General features: G+C 40.0%; 1 protein-coding gene and 1 long non-coding RNA gene across 3 annotated transcripts; one reads left to right on the forward strand and one right to left on the reverse strand.

The window, feature by feature from the left end:
* Window positions 1-319: 319 nt before the first annotated feature.
* On the reverse strand, window positions 320-8,309 carry zc2hc1a (zinc finger, C2HC-type containing 1A). 2 transcript variants are annotated; one of them, XM_034560653.1, is made up of 10 exons: window positions 8,201-8,276; window positions 7,527-7,600; window positions 7,102-7,218; window positions 6,895-6,921; window positions 4,607-4,748; window positions 4,076-4,218; window positions 3,140-3,245; window positions 2,953-3,028; window positions 2,647-2,751; window positions 320-2,119 (listed from the first exon to the last, which is right to left on the reverse strand). In XM_034560653.1, exons 1-10 carry the CDS (start codon window positions 8,217-8,219, stop codon window positions 1,990-1,992), a joined length of 939 nt encoding a protein of 312 aa, XP_034416544.1. In that variant the 5' UTR covers window positions 8,220-8,276; the 3' UTR covers window positions 320-1,989. The 2 variants fall into 2 exon arrangements, with proteins under 2 accessions (XP_034416544.1, XP_034416545.1); XM_034560654.1 differs by lacking the exon at window positions 6,895-6,921 and having other exon boundaries at window positions 8,201-8,309.
* A 2,007-nt stretch (window positions 8,310-10,316) lies between these two features.
* Window positions 10,317-16,028, forward strand: LOC117749699. The gene is made up of 3 exons (XR_004611731.1): window positions 10,317-10,405; window positions 13,077-13,254; window positions 15,010-16,028. It is a non-coding gene; the product is annotated as an uncharacterized LOC117749699 (long non-coding RNA).
* The last annotated feature ends 3,344 nt before the right edge of the window (window positions 16,029-19,372 follow it).

A 19,372-nucleotide genomic window follows, 5' to 3' on the forward strand; every position in this document is an offset into this window, starting at 1 on the left:
GTTGCCTCTCAGAGGTCTGTCTCTTTTATACACTGTGATAAACAATGCATCACAGAATGTGATGGTGAAGGTCAGGCCGGTCCGAACCCGTCGTCAGTCTCATCCCCTTTGAGACAGGTACCAATGGAGACTGTTGTGGTTGCTGCCCTGGGTGGGCATTTCCTTGAAGGGATGCGTTATCTGTTCTTCAAAAACATTCTGTGGTTTTGCAAGGTCACTATACAGTTATTTTTCCAACAATATGTATTCAACATATATTTATATCTTAACGTAAAGGCTTGTGGGTGACTTTGTACTTACTACCCCAAAGGGTCTACAGTATTACAGCACTGTAATGTACTCTGTTTCCTCTCTCTTCAACAGACACAAATCCATCACAGCCGTCTTCAGAGAAATTTATTGATGGTGAATAAACATGCCAGTACAGGAAAACCAACCTGTCCAGTCAGTTTAAATATGTATTGTCATTTAACTTATTGAAACTAACATAAGCAGTTAAGGAACATTATGCACCCCAAGGAGAGGCCTTTCCTTTGCCCCACATGTAAAAGAACTGCATGGGGTCATAAATAGTGTACATCATATCAGGGTGCGAGATAAACTTTCTAATGACTGTCGTGTTGCTGTACTATTGACCCTACACGGAATACTCACGGAATAGAAACACTATCAGGGGATAAAAAAAACTGCAACACATCCAGGTGCAGTTAGGTTTCATACAACTCCAGAGACAAACATTTTAATTCCATACAACATTAATAAAAGAGATGCAGTCATTGTGCATTCAGTAAAATTAAAATGTAATAAGAAAAATAAATAATTAATTGCATTTTATTAAATGAGGGGGGAATAAACGGGTTGGAGTTCATACTACATTTGTCTAGAAAGGTCATGACCTATGAGGGTAACATTAAGATAGCTGGAAACAAACGTTGCCTGAAAAGTGACTTTAAATGGAGCACTGACCTTTTCTTTAACAGCTGGTTCATTTTTGGATTGGTCCCTGTTGAAACAAGGGGATCTCGTCCTTTCGAAAAAACCACATTATTTTCTTTAGTAGTCAATCATATTGCACTTCAAATGGAACATATTTTGTTTTTGTGCAAGCAGAGGCAAATGGGATTAAGGAATGCATTTCAGTCACGGTTGACTGGGGATTGAGATAGCGGGGCAATCACACTGCTCCAGTGAGTCACCCAACACAAGTCCTTTACTTCCTCAGTCACATTTTACAACCCACCTCTTCACTTTTAGCTCCTCTCTTACTCATCTATACTCTCTTCTAATGATGCACCAATGGCTTTCAGTTGCCGATAGTGACTCTGCTAAACTTAATTATTGTCCAGCGACAATAAAATGACGTAGATGTAATGATACAGACCGCATTACCTAAGAGTCCCATGACCAAAACAGTTTCATCTCTCATTCCCAGCCGTTAATCCCTCTAGTTTCACGGCAATAATGTTGACGTCTATGAGCGGGTGGAATCAGCCGCGACGCTGCACCAGCAGCAAGAAGGAAAAGAACTGAAAATAATGAGCTGCGTTGGTTGTTCCTGTATCATTAGCCACATCAGCTAATATCATCAACCTTAACGCAGGTTAACACAACTTCATACCAGAGCAGTTTTGCCACTGAAATCCGTCGCAGTAATCGTAGTGACTAAATGCAAAAATTATTGTAGATTATGGTTATTATGTCATGAAAATGGCAAAATGTGTACGAATCAAAAATGGCTTACGATGAAGTAGGAAGCACTTAAAAATAATGTGACATGGACCGGCAAATTCCATGAATGCTAAACGGCCAAGAGAAAGGAAAATGCCGACCGTGTGGTTGTCTGCCGACGATTACGCCAATTTACTGCCGTGAAATTAGACCGACAAGCATGAAAATGCAGACTGATTAGCTTTGTCGAACCTCTCCAATGCTAGTTTGAATACCAGTGCATCCCCGTATGTTTCTCGTTTGTCCCTCTCTTGACCTCCATCAGAGACACATCTTCTTGACCCCACACTCGCAGCAGAATTTGGCGGATTCAACCGGGTACTGGGTCCCACAAGCATGACAGAACGTGCTCCTCATCCCACCGTTGCCAACGCCATCTTCAACGATATTCCTGCGAAAATCAACGAAGATGACCGAGCAGCAAGGTGAGAAACGGAGCTGGTGTTAATAACCTATTATTAAAGGCTTAAATAATGTATTCTATTGTGAGTATTATTTAGGTCAAAATGAGATACAATATGCAAACAAATAAACTTAAAATGAAGAAAATAGTAGTAAGCATGTCAGTTTGAGCTTTCCTACAAGGTGTACTTCAAGCACTTCATGGTAAATGTATGTGATATATTTTAACTTAATGTTAGTGTCAGCATTACGATCACCTAAGTAAACAGAACCTGCAGCTTTACGGCTTGCATTATTATTTACGTCCGAATTATGCAAGATGTACAGCTTCTTTTGTTTATGGCAGCATTCTTGCTGGACTGCGTTCATTAAAGGTTCAAAGGTTACTGAATGGGACTGGAATGTACTCTATCTGTATGCAATACGCCAATAACAGTTTACATCCACTGTATAGTAGTTGTATTTTGCTTTTTTGTATTCATTTTTGTTAGCAAACCTGTTAGTGAACTGGCTCACCTAGATATGTAGGTGTCTACTTTCTTCTTGTTGATTGCCGTTCCCGACTGAGGGCTCCTGACAGAGCCATAGCCAGAGCCCGCAGCTCGGGTCTTACTTCCCATACTGAGAGGAGAAACATAAGGAGAAGAACGAGGATGTGTAAAATGCAAAACACGTGGGTTTGTAAAGACAGAAACTGTACTTTTCAGGTTCAAAACTCACATTTGAGTTAGCCCACTGTACTATAAATACAACCTGTTATTCTTATGAAGCCATCAATTAAGTCAATCATAGTGTTAACAATATCTTCATATGAGCACTGACCCTGATGGAGGGCTTGTGAGGCCGGAGGGATTACTCCTCACTGAACCTGCAGAAGAGACCTTACTAGATGGGATCCCTAGAGCAAAAGAGAGAAAAGCCGAATCATTTCATTAAAAAAATAAAATAAAAAAAGGGTCACAAATATACAGAACAGGTGTGAACACGATCGAAAGAGCTGTGCCCATACCTGTGGGTTGTCCAAGGCCAGATCTCTGGGGTAAACGAGAGGGGGTTGAAGGGATGGATGACACAGCAGGAGAGTTGGCTTTCTTTACAGAAGCAGGAGGCTTGCACTGATAGAGAGAGAGAAAGACAATGGAAAATAAACAAGTAGTTGTCATTAAAAAACTAAACATTAGCCATAGAGGTCATCAACACAGTCACTCTACTTGGAAACACAGAAATCGGGATAGGACACACAGGTCAAGTATCACTATGCTATAGTTTTCATGACCAAGGACAGACCATAATGTACAATGCGTGAAGTATGGTTTGGCTTTACAAACTGGTATACAAATATGATGTTAACTTCTGTGAGGAAGAGAGTTGAAAACAGTGTCTGAGCTGCACAAATCCACAGAAAATATTGTTTTTAAATGGCACACTGGGATACAATGTTTTCTTATTATGATGGGAACAAAAACTCAAATGATTTGGGCCCTGCTGTTTTTATTGGCTTCCTAATTAACTACCAGTCATGCGCCATAGTTGTTGGGGGTAATTCTACGCCTGCTGCAAGCGGGCGTCTAACATTGGTAATAACGGAAAAGGAATTATTGTGAATTCACAAACAGCACTTCTTAAATTGTAAAGAATTGTAAATAACGTAAGATTGAGAGTTGGCTGGCCATGTATCTGGACGAGGGTGGCCGCGTAGCTATCTACACATACAGTACACTCTAATCGTTATTAATACCGTGGGTAAACACAGCTGTTCTAATTATAACATCCGCATGTGCAATGTATCAGATCAGATCGGATCTGCAATGAGAAATTAATGCTGTAATGCTGGATTTAGAAAGAAATCTAATGTAGAAAATTCAACTTTGTTGGAAATAATATTTTCCAACAAAAACACAAATTGTCAAACATTCAGCGGTGCAGCGTGTGTGCATGTGTGTACCGGTGTGCGACCGGGAGGCTTCTTGACATCTCCTAACTTGCCCTTGGTGGGCATTCGGGCAGCCTGCTCCTGGCAGAACTTGATGTGTCTGTCCGCTGCACCCTGGTTGAACCTCCGCTCACAGAAAGGGCACTGGACATAGTCTAAAGACAAAACAGGTTAGTGAGAAAACCCACATAAATCCACTCAAGTGACATAAACCCTGTGTACAGGGACACTCGTCAGTCCTGCTCATTGAGGAAGGTCCGTCTTGTATGCGTGTTTTCCTTTTCTTCTGCAACTGTCAACATTTTCATTTGGGATTCGAAATTGTGGAGGCAAAACAATGTCCAGCTCATCTTTACAATTGGTCAGTAATGGTTCCTACTTTCACATTCACTGTGTCAAACATTATTTAAATAAAATAATCACCAGACCTCGATCACGAGCTACTATGTTCATTATGAAGTGTTACTTAACCGTAAGCAGTCAAAGTGTGTTTCTGTCATTCTTCCTTTGCTTAATTCCACTCTGCAAAGAGCTATGCGTTACCTGGGTCATAAGTAGGAGGAGGAGGTGGGGGTAATGGTCCGCCATCTTTCATGACCTGACTGACGACCTTGGCAGCCCGGATGGTAGCGATGAAGTCCTCGTGTTTTTTGCGCCAGTTGGATGGCTTCTTAGGAGGTTCTGCCTGGCAGGAGGCAACACAGACCAGACGCGCTGTTACACCAGCTGTTTTTGTTGTTGATTTATTTGACCACAACCGTAGCCAAAGGTTGACGTTATCATGGTAAACCTCATAACTGTCATTCAGAGAGGGCTGTTATTATTTGAACTGAATGTCTCCTTATTATTTATGTGCATACTGAAAACTGGTTGTTTTTAAAATGAGGTCACCTACGTGTCCTCTTGTCACGCTCGACTTTAAATGATCTAAAAGGAAGAACATGCTACTGTGCCACCGGGATGCTCAAAAGCCAGTTGTAATCTGAAATTGTACCTTGACCAAAACGATTATGTTCTTATTTAAGTCTGAAAATTCCTATAATTTAATTTGTGGTTGTAATAAAAGCATCCCCTTTCTTTCCATAATGGCAGTCTGAGTATTATCAAAAGCTGATGATTTCTGACAGAAGTAGTTCACTGAGCGTCCCCTGAGCTGTTTCTGTGGCAACACTGACTTCCTACTTCCTCCTATGCACTTTAGAGTTAATTAAGCATGTGTGCCTGACAAACGAAGTTGATTTGGGGAGAACTGAAGCTAATGTTCCTTTATTCCTTCTAACCATCCACCAGTTACAGTATATTCCTCAATACCGTGACTATGAGATACATTTCTATATAATGGTGTATTCTGATAAACTCAATCAACCATTTCATCATTACGGGCTCCAAATTAAGTACTTCCTAAGTACCACATTATGTGTGGTACAGAAAGAAGCACATAACAACCTGTGTTGTTCTGGGATGTCCTGTTCATGCGAGAAAACTGTGAGTACTGTTTTCCACTGTGAGGGAAGAGTGAGTTTGAGTGTCCAGCAGTTAGTTGAAGCAAGGAGAAATAAGAAAACAAATGTATATGTATTTAATACTATAATTAACTGGGGACAATTACAATCACAAAGATTAGCACATCTTGATTACTCAGAATGACCGGAAAGGAACAGTGGGTGAGATTTAGTGATAACTAGTGGTGAAGATGCAGATTGTAATTAACTAAATACTCCACTGCTCACTCCTCCCTTTCCAAGTGTACCTTCAGGTAGGGATAGGATTTTAGTACAAGGAGGTCCTCTTATCAATACATTTTCATGACTAAATGATTGCTTTTAAAAACACAAATGGAACCTTTAACACAAATACATTTTGAACAGGAATAGAAGTCCTTTATAATTTAGATATAACTAAATATTGGTTGAAGAGCAGCAACGGTTATGTTCACAACAGCAAAGCCATTACACAAAGTCATTAATAACTGGAAACAAATCTAAAATGTCAAGACATGAACAACATTTCTGAGAGAAGTTTATAAATGGTAATAATCAATAATGAAGAATACAGACATTGCATAGTATGCCATACCTTCCGTCCTCTGTCCTGGCTGCTTTGTCTCAGCCAGCAGAGAAGTTTACAAGAACAAACTAAGATAAACAAACTACAAACCAACAGCTATTGTTCATGCGTGTTTCCGTGCTGTGGGTGAGAGACTGCGGACAGAGCTGATTGAACTGGGTTTTGTTTTTCGATAACATGTTCATACTTGTTGAACAGATGTATTGATAGAGTGTGGGCTTTTTACTCACTAACAAGCAAAGCTGTGTTCAACTTGGTTCACTTCAGTGTCTCCATCGCAGCCTCTCTGCCTCTGCTCTGTATGCTACTCAGTTATGTGTGTGTGTGTGTGTGTGTGTGTGTGTGTGTGTGTGTGTGTGTGTGTGTGTGTGTGTGTGTGTGTGCATACGTTGTCACACTGCTCCTTTAAATGACTTGGGAGTTCATGACAACCTCTACGATGGCCGTGCCATGTGTGAAGCTCGATATTCTTAAGGTGAGTTGTCGAAGAGTAAGAGTGATAGTCTACAACTGGTTTAGAAGAATTAGTGCAGCTTGAGAAGATACGGGGTAACACTGTCAACACTTTAATGGTTAGAGAAGATTTTATTATAAGAACTACATATAAAGATATAAAGATAACTATCAATTCAGTCATTTGAAAAACTTGACATGCCTCCAGACTATTTCAGCCAAAGAAGAGAAACCAGTGTCTATGAAGCCACTAAAAACTAATGCACACACAGAAAGAAAGGACAACTGAAAAAAAAGACAAATCAACTTACTTTCCCAGTGGAAGATGAACTTTGTGACTGAAATACAATTGTAGGTTCTACATGTATTTAGGCTGAATGTTGCATATTCAAAGCAGGTCTTGCTGCCGATTCTTCACATTCCACACTGAGATGTACAACTTTGAGCAGGTTTTGTCTCTTCCTTATAACAAATCTTCAAAATTGTCAGTTGGATATCCGCCTAAGATGTCGTCTTACCTTTGGTTTGAGGGGTTTGAGCGTGGGGAGGTCTGTACCCTCAGCTCTCTGTCGACTAGAGTCAAAAACCTTCCTCTTTTTGGTTGCTGACTTTTGGCAAATTTTAGCATGCTTCACCTGTAGGGAGGGGAAAGAAATGCACAAGATACAAAAACTACACAAACGTAATGGATTTCGTTTTTTCTTTTAAACATTTGAGGTTTGTGCCTTGCTTTTACCCTCTCTGCCTTTTAATTTTTTCCAATCACAATTCCAAAATGATTTGTTGTTGTTTTTAAAAAGAGACATATATGATTTATGGGACAGCAGGTACATAAATAATGCCTTATAGGTACATAATATGGGCCTTCTCGTTATATCCCTGTACTTTTCTTGGTATTATCACTACAGCATATATATTCATATCTTTTTTCTTTTTCTTTTACCAGGACTTTAGGGAAGAACCATCTGCTACAGGTGTTGCATTGAGTCAGATCCCCAGCAGGAGGAGCATCACTGTCTGCAAGAACAAAAGATGAAATTGGGATTATGGTGAACTTTTAATACCACAGAGAACATATATGGACCAGAGCTGGACACTTTTACCCTACTTCTAAAACTACCAAGGTGTACACAAACATTGGGTTTATTTAGACAGACCACAGGCGACAAGTTATTTCATTTGACGCGGACTCCACCATTCATTTCCCAAGGCTGAAGAACAGACTGGAAGTAACGTCCGTCAGACAGTAACGTTAGCTAGTCTTTCAGACTCCAACACGTCGTGCCGTTATTCACCTACATTGAACGGCTACATGCACAACCAGGCTCTCGTGCGTGTCGCGGTCAGCAGCAAGCTAACGCCGGGTAGCTCCTAGGGCTGGTGTCGGGATCACACCCGTTCAGAGACAGTCGCGAGCTAGCTTCATCTTTGGCCCTGACGTTACCGAGCATTACTTGGGCTAAATCCCAAAGAGAAAGAGAGGTCGCTGACGAAAATGCAACGCTAAAGCAGCGAGGAGCCCGTTCATTTGAAATAATGAAAACAGAGAGGCTGTAAGCACGACTTTCCCACGAAACGTCGAACTAAATAAACACATAAAACCGCAATTTCGTTCACCTTCAAATTCTTCCATCATTAGGTTTCCTCTTGTCTGATGCTGCTGTTGTTACAGACGGCAAACAGTAGTAGCCAGAGGAACTGAGAGGATTCCCCCCAACTCACTTCCGGTTTCGTCAAAATACGGAAAGCAGTTATAAATTGGTATAAATCACCTCGCTTTCTCCCACCAAAATATTGCAACAGTTGCAATATATGCCGAATGCAGCTCTATTTAGGGTCTTTGTAAGTTACTTGTAGTGTTGTGACAACTACATATTTAGGAGGTTACTCTCGCATATGCAAAATATGGCTATATGATAGTGGGCGTGTTGTATTATGAGGATTTTGTCATAATATTAGCTCATTTATGTATCATCTATATGCAGTTCTGTGTAATTGATCATATTCAGTTTGTAGGATCTTCCCTGTGACATCATAATGCAGGTATGTCGGTCTAACAGTCACTGGTCTGTCGTGGGCTGGAAATGAGTGTGAAGCCTCTTGACATCACTGATCTTTGGCTTCCAATAGCAACTAGATTGTGTGGCGCCTCTTCATGTGCTAACATCCGAGTATTTCATTGGCTGTTAGCGCTCGGTTCAGCTCATGGGTTCTTCGTACAGCGATGGGGCGTTGGAGGTAACCCCTGTTCTCCCGTCCACATCATTATGTCTAAATGTGGCATTACATTTAGGCAAAATCACCTTTCCTTATGTTACTTAAATCTACTAACTTATGGAGCTGCAAGGGCAGAACAACAACGTTGGCATGCTCCAGTGATTTAATGAGTCGAACATATGCGTTGACATGTGACATGTAAGATATACACGTAGTAATGTATTGTATTGTAAGTGTGCCTTTAAACACTTGACTTTCTAAACCTTGTCCGCTGATGGACCTCATAAGATGACTGTGATCATAGCTCCCAAACAATGAAACTAGTGTATTCTCTTGTTGTGTTTGTTGGCTCAAACACTCTCAGGGCACTCGGACGTTTCCAGTTTGGCATATTGAGGACATGTGTCATCTGAATGGTTTAATTCACATCCAGATGTCATGAGGCCAGTAAACGGTGTTACTGCTGCCTTCAACACAACATGGTCACTGTTCTCACACTGGCTCTCTGTCATGGTCTCCCTCTCCTCTGTCTGAAGAACACACTCTGCCTCTCTTTCCCTCTCTCTCTCTCTCTCTCTCTCTCTCTTTCTCTCTCTCTCTCACACACACACACACGCACACACACACACACACACACACACACACACACACACACACACACACAATATATATATACTGTCAGGGCAGCATATGCAAATGTACTGTTAACTGTTTCTGTGGCAACGCCATTGCAGTTTCTCAATATCACTGTGATATATACACTACCGTTCAAAAGTTTGGGGTCACTTAGAAATGTCCTTATTTTTCAAAGAAAAGCACTGTTTTCTTCAATGAAGATAACATTACATTAATCAGAAATACACTCTATACATTTTTATGACTATTCTAGGTGGAAACGTCTGTTTTTTTAATGAAATATCTACATAGGTGTATAGAGGCCCATTTCCAGCAACTATCACTCCAGTGTTCTAATGGTACATTGTGTTCTTAGAAGACTAATGGATGATTAGAAAACACTTGAAAACCATTGTGCAATTAGGTTAGCACAGTTGAAAACAGTTATGCTAGTGAGAGAAGCTATACAACTGCTGCAAATGGAACATTCTTTGATGAAAGCAACATTTGAAAAACAAAATTAATATTTCAAATAAAAATCATTATTGCTAACCTTGTTAATGTCTTGACTATATTTTCTATTCATTTTGCAACTCATTTGATAAATAAAAGTCTGAGTTTTCATGGAAAACACGAAATTGTCTGGGTGACCCCAAACTTCTGAACGGTAGTGTACCTATTGGCCTAGTTCTTTGATTTTTACCGATCAATATGTTGAATGGATGCAAGCACTAATCTGGTTTATGTCATCAACATAATTGAATAAGCCACTGGAAATTCCGAGAGCGGGTGATGAAAGTTAATCTCGAACCCTGACTGTTTCATGCCGCTTCAAAATAAGTGCTTTATTTTGAAAAGGTACCAGGAAATAGTTGTATTCTGGCATCTGCTTGATGTTTTTAAACCCTCCGTCGTGTGTGGAATCCCGGAGTGGCTTTCAAGCTGATGAGTAACCCCTGCGAACACTGGGAAGCCCGTCAACCCAAACAGGTACCATGCTGATAATAATAATAATAATAATAACAACAACAATAACAATTGTAGGAATAGAGTGTGCATGGCATGCCGCGGCATCGTATCTACACGTGTATATTACATCCAGGCTGCGTTAACAGGCACTGACTGATCTCAATGGGAGTCTTTGTCAACGGTGAATTGCTGTTGTGTTTTTGTAAAGGTTAGATCTTTACTGATTACAGTTATGTATCAGAGAACCAACTGCGCACGACACTTGATGCGCTGTAACGCCTCCACTTAGCTCTTAATAGACGATATTATTATTAAACTGCTCAAATAAAGGTTTTTCAAGGTTTACAGACCATGGCATTTAATTGGCTTCGATATTAACCCTGCCATACACACACACACGCACACACGCACACACACGCACACAAAGACCCAGTTAGAATAACATTGGCATATGTTTGACTCAATTCCTTCCCTCCCCTTGCACTTTTCTGTTTTATAATCAAAAGGTTGCAGATAGGACCACATCCCCCCCCCCCCCCCCCCACACACACACTTTCTAGTCAGTGACAGAGAGGACACCGCACGCGCGCCTGCCTTATTTCAGTGCTTTGGAAACATTTGTTCTGAGCATGTGCTCCATATTGTTGTTCAGACCAGCTGAGCTCTGGTTCCCCCTTGGGAGCGAGTCAGTAAGGACAGCAGAGCTTTGCCTCTGCAAGGGCAGGACACATCTCTGTGGGCCGCGCGCACACACACGAACACACGCGCAGCTGAACTGCTTCTGTTTTGCTGCATGCATGTTGCTTAAATAATGTAAACAGTCAATTCATATTTCATAGAATATGAGCATTTGAAATGCAATGTCAAGAATGTGTTGTCACATAAAAGTACTCTTCAGTCTAAAATATCCACATTTACAGGCAGTATCAAATTGTCATTTGTTAGTATTGTGCTTCATGTTCTTTAGATTTGGACTATAATGTTATACATAATTGAAAATGTGAGCATTAAACTCTTGATTTCTTGCCTTCTGGTGGATTGTTATGCACCATGGTATTTGTTATGTAAACTCAATATAATACAGCAAGCTCTCGGGCTCTTCTATATCACGTTTAAATGTGAATTCTGCTGTCAATCAATTGTAATCATTGATTGTTTTCTCTGTTAAGTCAATGTAGGCATAATTTACTCTTCCCTCCTCTTCTGTGTCTTTTTAGTTTCGAGAAGTACCTTCTTTAAATGTGCATGTTGCATCTATTCACCTCGGTACATACCAATTTATTTGAATTAATTTATAAACCCCAGAGCTCATTTGTGTTTGTGAAAGATTAGTTCAAAGATTCCTGCTCATGTTCAAAACAGTCTGCACTGAGAAGTTGTAATATATTGAGAAAAAAAGTAATATATTGAGAAAAAAAGTAATATTTTACAAAAATAGACTCGTACTTTAATGAGAATAAAGTCATACTATTTCAAGACAAAATCAAACAAGCTGCAATACAAATGGCAAGTTTAATTATGATTATAATAACATTTGCTAATGACTGTTCTGGACATCGGTGCATGGTCGGCAGAGCCATTTTTTGTCTTTTGATCAATTATATTGGCTAAATGTACTTTATCAACTTAGATTTTGGTTTGAACACTTGACATTTTCAATTAATCCTCTAAAGGTCTAACGGGATATAGTCTTTATCGTGCAGATATTCATTTTAAAAAATACACCATCACTGTTTCTCTGACATGATGCACTAATTCTCTGCATTTACACTGCAGAGCAGTCATCCTGTGTCTCTTGCTTCCCCATGTTGAGGCTGGCAATTGTATATGGACGCCGTCTGTTGGGTCTTGCCCCTCTTGACCCCATTTTGAGAATGGCAGCTGAGTGGGAGCATGCTCTGATGATGACATATCCAGAAATAGCCATGGCCAATCACAGTCTGCTCGTCTCTGGAAATAGCCATAGCCAGTTAAAACCACAACATTTAGAACAGAGAACAAACTAATCAATCCAGTAGATGTCCAAAGGGAAATGAAGTCTCAGAAATGCCGTTTTTTCTTTGTACTATAAAATAATGTAAAATAAAAATATATATATTTTAATTTGTGAAAATGTGACAGGGAAACCTGAAACTACTTGCCGTAGGGCGGCCTTTACCCAGGCAGATTAATTCAGAGTGTTAGATTGTCAGCAGAGGGGTTTAACCTAAATCTCTGTGACAGCTCCCTTCCTGCTCAATGTTTACTAAAAGTAGGATGTCATTTGAATACAGCAGTGTCCTCCCAGTCCCTTGTGCCATAATTACCCCTTTGAGTGTGTGTTTTGGGTTTCTGTACTGCATCAGTTCAAGAGCACCCTGAATTGGGTTTCCACTCCACTGCCCATGCAGTATATAGCCTATTCCTTCTCCAGGATATGTCTCCTCTGTGGTGTTGCCTGTACCCTGGACTGAGATTAAAATAGATTAATCAGGGATTAGGTCATCAAATAAAAGTAGGGAGGGATGTATTGAATGAGAGCATGGGTCACCCTCTGTGTCACCGTCTTCATGACATGAACTGACGATGCATTCATTGCGCATTGAGCTGGTTATAATAAATCAGGCAAATTCTCAGCATTTCAGTCGTTTTCCTCGAAACGGATGTAGCGCTTGTTGATTTGTGTGTGTACCTGTGCTGCTGTGTGCGCCAGGCCCTGCTATGGTGATGCATGTCAGCGATGACGGATGTGGAGGTGACCTATGAGGACTTCATCTCCTCTCGGCGGTCCGGCCGCAGGAACGCCATTCACGATATCCCAGCAGCCACCGGAGCAGAGGGAGCCGCTGACCTGTCACAGAGTCTGGCACAGCTCAACCTCGACAAGTCAGGTGAGAAACATCACTGCGGCGATCTGAGGTGCACCGGTATAGCGAATAACCGAGGAGGGAATGAGACGCAGGTGAGGGAGGTAGGCCGAGATGGCCAGGTAACTTCAAAAGGAGGAAAGGGGAAACAGGTGTGTAGATGGATGGGGCAGTCAGGTGATTGGGAAATGAGGGACAGTTTGGTGGCATTTGGTAGATGCATGGAAAATAGCTAAATAAAGAAGCCTTGGGAATACTGTAAATGTGTCTGAAGAGATGGACAGCATGGCAGAATGAGCAGCAATATGTGTGAGTGAGGCAGACAATGTGACACATATTTTCCACAAGGGCCACGATAAACAATTGAGTAGGAACATGTTAAAACATTAAAATGTGTTGCAATCCATCAAAATGAACACTGGACATTGCAGTGTCATTGTTGATACTACCACCAGGGGATGCCAAACGCATAAAGTTCTCATTTTTGTATATAGCTATTTGTCTGTTTCCCAACATTCATGCTGACAGGTGGGAATCCCACTGGCCTCACCTGCAAAGCACGAGAGACACCATATAGTTGGTTGTATAGATTCTGGTTGCTGAGTCTTATGTGTGTGTTGTGTTCTTTGGACGTTTGTCCTGTTAAGCAAATACCATTTGTCAATGAAGGAAAGGGAGGGATACCATTTAAACAATGTATCTTATTTTTTTTTTCAGAATACAATTATTATACAAAGCAGAGTATATTTAATCTATATTATTTTAAATAGTAATTCTGTACAAATCTAGAGTTGTACTAACTTCGAAGGCCTTGCATATCACGTATTGCTCACTTATACTTCCTTATATATCTTATTGTGTGAGAAACCATATAGTTGGCTGTATAGATTCTGGTTGCTGAGTCTTATGTGTGTGTTGTGACCTTTGGACGTTTGTCCTGTTAAGCAAATACCATTTGTCAATGAAGGAAAGGGAGAGATACCATTTAAATAATGTCCCTTATTTTTTTTTAAGAATACAAATATTATACAAAGCAGAGTATATTTAATCTATATTATTTTAAATAGTAATTCTGTACAAATCTAGAGTTGTACTAACTTCGAAGGCCTTGCATATCATGTATTGCTCACTTATACTTCCTTATATATCTTATTGTGTGGAGGTGTGAGGGTCAACCTAAGTCCTATATGTAAAATCTCATGTTATGAAATTTAATGATTTGGTGTAAAAGAATTCAAACAATGTTCGGAGCGAAAGCAAAGTCACTGCCTGTACAAAGTTTTTTTTTTCAATACATGAGTGTAAATATGAGTTGAGAGATGTTTGGATGTTTGGAAGAATGTGTAACTCATTTTAGATTTTCAAAAGGATTGTTTATAAAGCTGCTTTTACGGGTTACAAGTGCTTGAAATATATCTTCTTTTATATCTAATTATCTTGAGGGTTATTTCATTAATAAGAATTCAGTATATGAATATATAAGCATTATGCTTCTGCCTTTACCATTTCAGTCATATTGTATATTAGATTATGTATAGGCTTGACTCATTGTATGATATGTGATGACTGAATAAAACACTACGACTATTTACACGACCTTAAAACGTGAGCCTTTGTGAGTTGATTCCTCGTGGTTCTATACCTCGGTGTCTGCTGTTCCTGCTGTTTACTTATTCGCTGATTTACCCAACCTCATTTGCATCGCTGACTTCACAACTCGTTACTAATGCATGAAACTGACTGTCTGTCCCTTTCTCCCTCTTCCTCTTTGTCTGTTAGGGGATGAGGAAGAAAACACTGCTAAAGAAGAGGAGACTCAAGCGGAGGGCAGCTAAACTGACATGTGTGGACTCAAACAACCGCTTCTTCTTGTCTCCCTGATACCTGAATGCCATTCTCACTCACAGGCCATTTGCACCGAATGGCTGTGAACAGACACGGCAAATCCTTTACTCCCGCCACCAGGACGTCATTGCCATGGCGACCACAGCGGAGTTCCCCTTTTGCACTTGGGTGTGTTTCGATGTCCTTAAAATGCCTTTCCGTAATGGCTGCTGATGTGATATGAGATGGGATGCATGAACGCAGCATGACTTCAAAAACAAAAGTCACTGTCACAGTCCTCGGAGGAAAGGTAGAGAAGAGGAAAGAGGCCATTCAAGGTTTTTTGGGGCAGGCAATATTGTTTCCACTGAATTAGAAAGTTGTCTTCCCTCCCCTCATCGCCAGTGATGTGGCTGAAACACTTCCAGGGAACCGAGGACAGTGTTCGGACATGTACTCTTCCTCTGCTCTCCTTGCATCTGCATCTGCACACGTGTGCTCCCACTATCAGTTCTCACTGTTGACTGTTCCCAAACTTCCTAAATTATTTTCTTGTTTATTTGGGGCAGTCCTAGCCATATCAATCTATTGGATGTGGTTGAATTTGTTATGTCACAATGACGCTTCAGTGTTTTCCAAACTGAACATCCCAAGTGAGGGTGGTATTGGTGTTTTGTATATAATGCAACAGTTGAGCACTTTTAGTTAAACATTGATTGGTCAGACAAGGCCTGTCAAATTCAGGATAATCACAGCACAGCGTTTCGTCAGTAACACTATTGATCCGCTCTTTCATTCTGTCAACACGTTTAAGACTAAAATCGAAGCAAAAGGACATGAACAGGCTATGAACTCTTGAACTAAGTTCTGTTTCACTGGCTAGCCCTCTTGTTTTTGGCTTTGCTCTTCCACTCTGACCCGTGACCTATTTATTTTCCACCCTGAATGAAACATTAAAAAAAACATTCAAATTCAAAACATTGTAGCGGTTTTATTCTACATCTTTACATATAGATGGGAAACAAATGTCTGACATTCAGTTTTAAAATGCAAATGACCTTGATTTCCATTTCTTGGATTCACTTTGTGAACATTTTGTGACTTTGTGTGTCGGACGCCATAACTTAAAATGTTAATTGTGAGACTTATTGCTGACTTATTGCTGTGGCAAATAGCTTTGGAATAATATTTTTGAAATAAGGTTCTAACTTTTCCATACATCTTATGTGAAACTAAATCTAGTCCGGTGGGTACTCATATTTATATCTTCCCTCTCATCGTCTTTGGCTGTTCTATGGAGAAGACGGTTGACTTAGGTGCTGGTGATGGATACAGGAGTTCTTCTCTTAGGTACAAGGTGCACAAAGTTGTAAAACGTGTTTTATAGTCTACACACAAAAGTGGTATAATATAATATGTCCTAGTTATCGATACACTGCTGTTTAGCATATCCAAATGTGTGTCTGCGAGTGTGTGTGTAGAGATGTATTTTGTTGGCATATTTGCAATTACACTGATCGCACTGAAGTGCACTAGTATGTTATTTAGAATGTATTATATTACTGTTTATTGGCGGCGTGTATTTCTTTGCATTGTGGGGTGTTTGTCAGAATGATTATTGTTGTGATTGGACAGAATGCCTATTTTGCATTTCACATTTCCCTCGTCAGTCAATCTTTAATTTTAAACTTCAGCGAGTACCACAGCTCTCAATAAGTTATAACAATCACATTTGTTGAAATGCCCTCTGAAGTTTTCTATATATAATTCATATAACACTGACATACTTTACTAAAACCGATGACATCACTTGGCTTGCTTTGTGAAATGTTTAAGACCGAATTAGAAATTAAATGACATGCTCGTAGAATTGACAATGTTTACATAACATGGACAGGTCCAGACAGGTCCAGACAGGTCCAAACTGAGTCAGGTATAGTGTGATATAATGACAAGTAGTGATAGTTGTGTAGTGGCCTAGAGCGCCCATGATCATGTTGAATTTTACCTATTGTTTGTTCATGAGTTGCATCACTGTGTTGTCAATGACTTAATGTGCCCTCACATTTAGTTTGGATGTGCCATAAATATCACAGGTGATATATAAAATAGTGTCATGATAGGTCCATGGCCCAATCCCAATGTCCCCCCAAAGGCCTTAGACCCTGAACCCTCAGGGATTGACTGACCTGGTAAAGGGTTGAGGGTGAGAGACTGTAAGGGCTTGAAATTATGAAAATATGAATGGGACGGCAATTATCATGTTACCATGACAAGGGCAAAAACAAATATTACGTACAGTTGTTGGTATTAATTTGAACTTGTCACTCTGTCCTCACAAGATGAGAGATCATTTCAATAAATGAATTTACTTGTTTTTGTCAAAACAACTTCAATGACGAGTGTCTGATAAATAAGTCGTTGTAATATAATTATTGCTTACATACTCTGATCTCATTTGTTTTTACGTTCCATCTTTAATCCTTACCGTTTCTGAGAAAATGTCATTTGTGAGGCTGAAAATCCATGTGCCCTCTTTGTTTACCTCTGTATACGTCTCCACGCTTCCTCTGGTAACCCCGTGCTTAGCATCACATTGCTATAGATTGTGGGTAAAAGGCCCATGCGTGACTGCTCGTTATGAACCCTTTTCGCAATAAATAACACTCACAGAATAATAAACCGATAACCTGACCTCAACATGCATCTACAACCTAATTACATTCGCTTGCAGATTGCACAGCTTATTAATATATAACTGAATAGATACTGTGGTTAAAGGGCTCTATGATGTTGTAAGATGTTAGGTTGAGTTGACTAAGAGTTCTCTAGGAATGAGGCCCAATCTCAATGTCTCAATCTCTAAGGCCTTAGACCCTGAATCCTCAAGGACATAATGACGTCACCTGGTAAACGGTCAAGTGTGAGAGACTGTAAGGGCTTGAAATGGTGTAAATACGAATGTTCCCATGACGTCAAAAAAATGACATCTCAAAATTGAAATGTGACATGTATGTCACATTGGGTGTTAATGGTGAACTTTTTTTATTAATAATATAATTCATATTAAAAATAATTGTTTACATTTGTTTGAATATGCTTTGAATTGAACAATATAAAATACATTAACTAATATAATTGAATCAGCCAAATTAACTAAGCATATCATAATCATTTTTATTATTGTGACATATGTCACATTAGGTTTTTCGTAAAACTTTAGGTTAAATTCCCGGTGTGTGTGTATGTATGTGTAATGTATGTGTAATGTATGTGTAATGTATGTGTATGTACGTGTAGGTATGTGCTGCAGCTCATGTACTCACAAAAACTAAGAAAAGAGATCACATTACTCCTGTATTAGCTGCTCTGCACTGGCTCCCTGTAAAATCAAGAATCACATTTAAAATTCTTCTCCTCACCTACAAAGCCTTGATTGGTGATGCACCATCATATCTTAAGGAGCTTGTAGTACCATATTGCCCCACTAGAGAGCTGCAATCATTAAATGCGGGGCTACTCGTGGTTCCTAGAGTCTTCAAAATGTGGATGTGAGCCAGAGCCTTCAGTTATCAAGCTCCTCTTTTATGGAACCAGCTTCCACTTTCAGTCCGGGAGGCAGACACAGTCAGCTCATTTAAGAATAGACTTAAGCTTTTCCTCTTTAATAGTGCTTATAGTTAGGGCTGAATCAGGTTTGCCCTGGATGAGCCCCTTGATATGCTGTTATAGGCCTATAGGCTGCTGGGGGATGTTTTAGGATACACTGAGCACCTCTCTCCTCTTCTCTCTCTCCTTATGGATACATTTACATCTCTCCATTGCACCTTATTAACTCTGCTTCCTCCCCGGAGTCGTTGTGACTTCACGTCTCATAGGGTCCATTGGACCTGGCTGTGTCTGATGCCTGGTGAGCCGGCCTCCTGCCATGGACCCTGCTGATGCGGGTTATTTTTATTTTTGGAGAGTTTTTCCTGATCTGATGTGAGGTCCTGGGACAGGGATGTCGTATGTGTACAGATTGTAAAGCCCTCTGAGGCAAATTTGTAATTTGTGATATTGGGCTATACAAAATAAACTGAATTGATTTGAATTGAATGTGTCACAACGATATTTATTTATATTATACAGTTTGTTCAAGAAATGTGTTCACAGCAGGTTCAATATAATAAAGGAGATGTTATGTAAAAGCATAGGCTGGGGATAGGCAAGGCAGCTCCTCCACAAGTGCAGCTCAAAGTGTCCCTTTATATTGACAATAGAAACACTGTCTTTCTGTCCAAAGACGTTCTGCACTGTACCAAATAGACTAATCTTT

This window comes from Cyclopterus lumpus, chromosome 20, assembly GCF_009769545.1.
Source record: "Cyclopterus lumpus isolate fCycLum1 chromosome 20, fCycLum1.pri, whole genome shotgun sequence".
In the NCBI taxonomy this organism is placed as follows: Eukaryota; Metazoa; Chordata; class Actinopteri; order Perciformes; family Cyclopteridae; genus Cyclopterus; species Cyclopterus lumpus.